Genomic DNA, 1,917 nt, shown 5'->3' with positions numbered 1-1,917 from the left:
ATCGTATATCACTTTTAATTTTTTATTTATTTTTAAAATTTAACTATATAGTAAAATTATATAGGCTTAATATTTAGTGCAATGTAATGAATGATATAGCAAAAACTATTTATATTTGTTAATGAGGAGCCCCTAAAGTTGTTCCATTAATTCAATGGAGAATAAGTTCTTCTCCCTCTCCAAATTTGATAGATACTCCTCATGTCATTTCCAATTAATATTTAATTAATAGGGGTTTCTCCACGAACAAATCTAAGTTGGGTATCATGCACGCGCTTCTAAGTGCGGTCGGACTTGCACTCAACATAAAATATAAGGAATTGTCAACACATGATATATGACTTTAGGAAGGAAGGGTCGTAGTGGCTCACCATCACTGACCGGATGTGATGCCGCTCCCCAAGTTTGCTCTACGCGGTCACGCGAACGCATCATGACGATAGCTACACTCTCACCTTCTATTCTACTCTTATTACATGTCTACCACACGCTCTAAATTTCCTTAGCCTACAAGTGTTGAGGGCATAATTGCCCCTCAAGCAAAGACGTCAGTGCTTACTCGGCAGTAACAGCTCCGTCCAACGATATATATATACGTACTCATAGTGCCTTACTTCCATCCAACTATCAAATTTTCAACCACCTTCTTCTTTCGAAGCTTTATACTTGTTCTTGCTCATCTTATAGACACAAATCATACTATATATCTAATCTATAAGCTTAATTACCATGAAGAGAGATAGAGAAGAGGCAGAGTTAGACTTGGCCAAATGCTTGATGCTCCTTTCTAAAGTTGGCAAAGCTGATCACGAGATACTAACCAATTATACATCAGCAGCAGCAACGGCAGGGGCCGGGGCCGGTCGCTCATTTTCATGCAAAACATGCAACAAGAATTTCCCTTCATTTCAAGCATTAGGAGGCCACCGTGCAAGTCACAAGAAACCAAAACTCATGGAATCAACTGGGAACTTGTTGAAGTTGCCTAATTCGCCTTCAAAGCCAAAAACTCACCAGTGCTCCATTTGCGGCCTTGAATTTCCTCTCGGGCAAGCACTAGGAGGTCACATGAGGAGACACCGGGCGCCTAATAACGTTGATACCACCAGTACTAGTAGTAAAGATCATGAATTGGCTGTGACTCAACCGCCTTTCTTACCCGCTGTCCCAGTTTTGAAGAGATCCAATAGCAGCAAGAGAGTTCTGTGCTTGGATTTGAGCTTGGCCCTGCCTATGTATCAGAATGACTCGGAGTTGCAGTTAGAGAAGGTCGCTCGTCCCATGTTGAAATGTTTTATCTAACCTTAATTTGGAGTTTGGACATACTTTTTGCTTTCCTTATTACCAACTTCTGCTACTATGTAGTTGAGATTTTGTACGAATCACATTCATTTATTTCTTTTGTTGTATTTCTATTTATTTTTTTCCTGTAAAATTCTGGTATCTTGGATTTATATTAGCGGAGTGGACTCTGTATAAAATAATTGTTCTTTCTAGCCTATAAATATTAATCACTGAAGGGTTTTTTCTTGGATGGTGGTTTGCAAAAGGCTATACTGTTACTTATCGTCATCGCTTGTGCTCTCACGTTTGCTAAATTTCGCATCGATGTGTGTGACACCTTTCTTTAGGTTTTTGGTTCTTTTTAATTTTTGCAGCCTTCTTTGTGGGTTCTGTACTTTTTTTTTTTTAATTTGTTGCAAATGTTAATTAAGATAATAAATTTAGCTATGATGTTATCACTTTGATTAAAAGTTTATATTAACTATTCAATTAGTAATATTATTCCAAGTTCAAGATTATTTTAATTAAATTAAGCAATATTGTTTTAGTTTACTAAAAAATTTGGATAAAAACTTTGGCACCTTTATTAGAAATTTAGTTACATGTAAATTTAGAAACCTATCTATGTACACT

The 1,917-nt window shown here is 36.7% G+C and overlaps 1 protein-coding gene across 1 annotated transcript; it reads left to right on the top strand.

Moving 5' to 3' along the window:
• The first annotated feature begins 600 nt into the window (after positions 1–600).
• LOC105107906 (zinc finger protein ZAT11) lies at positions 601–1,496 on the top strand. The gene has a single exon (XM_011001995.1). The coding sequence runs from the start codon at positions 730–732 to the stop codon at positions 1,300–1,302; it is 573 nt and encodes a 190-aa protein (XP_011000297.1). The 5' UTR covers positions 601–729; the 3' UTR covers positions 1,303–1,496.
• Positions 1,497–1,917: the final 421 nt, after the last annotated feature.

The sequence above is a fragment of the Populus euphratica genome, unplaced genomic scaffold, assembly GCF_000495115.2.
Source record: "Populus euphratica unplaced genomic scaffold, PopEup_1.0 scaffold175.1, whole genome shotgun sequence".
In the NCBI taxonomy this organism is placed as follows: Eukaryota; Viridiplantae; Streptophyta; class Magnoliopsida; order Malpighiales; family Salicaceae; genus Populus; species Populus euphratica.
The sequence above is the reverse complement of the archived record's forward strand: the minus strand, read 5'-3'. Positions and strand labels throughout refer to the sequence as shown.

Excerpts from the sequence above, each read along its gene's own strand:
- LOC105107906 (XM_011001995.1), top strand. The coding sequence starts at position 730 with ATGAAGAGAGATAGAGAAGAGGCAGAGTTAGACTTGGCCAAATGCTTG.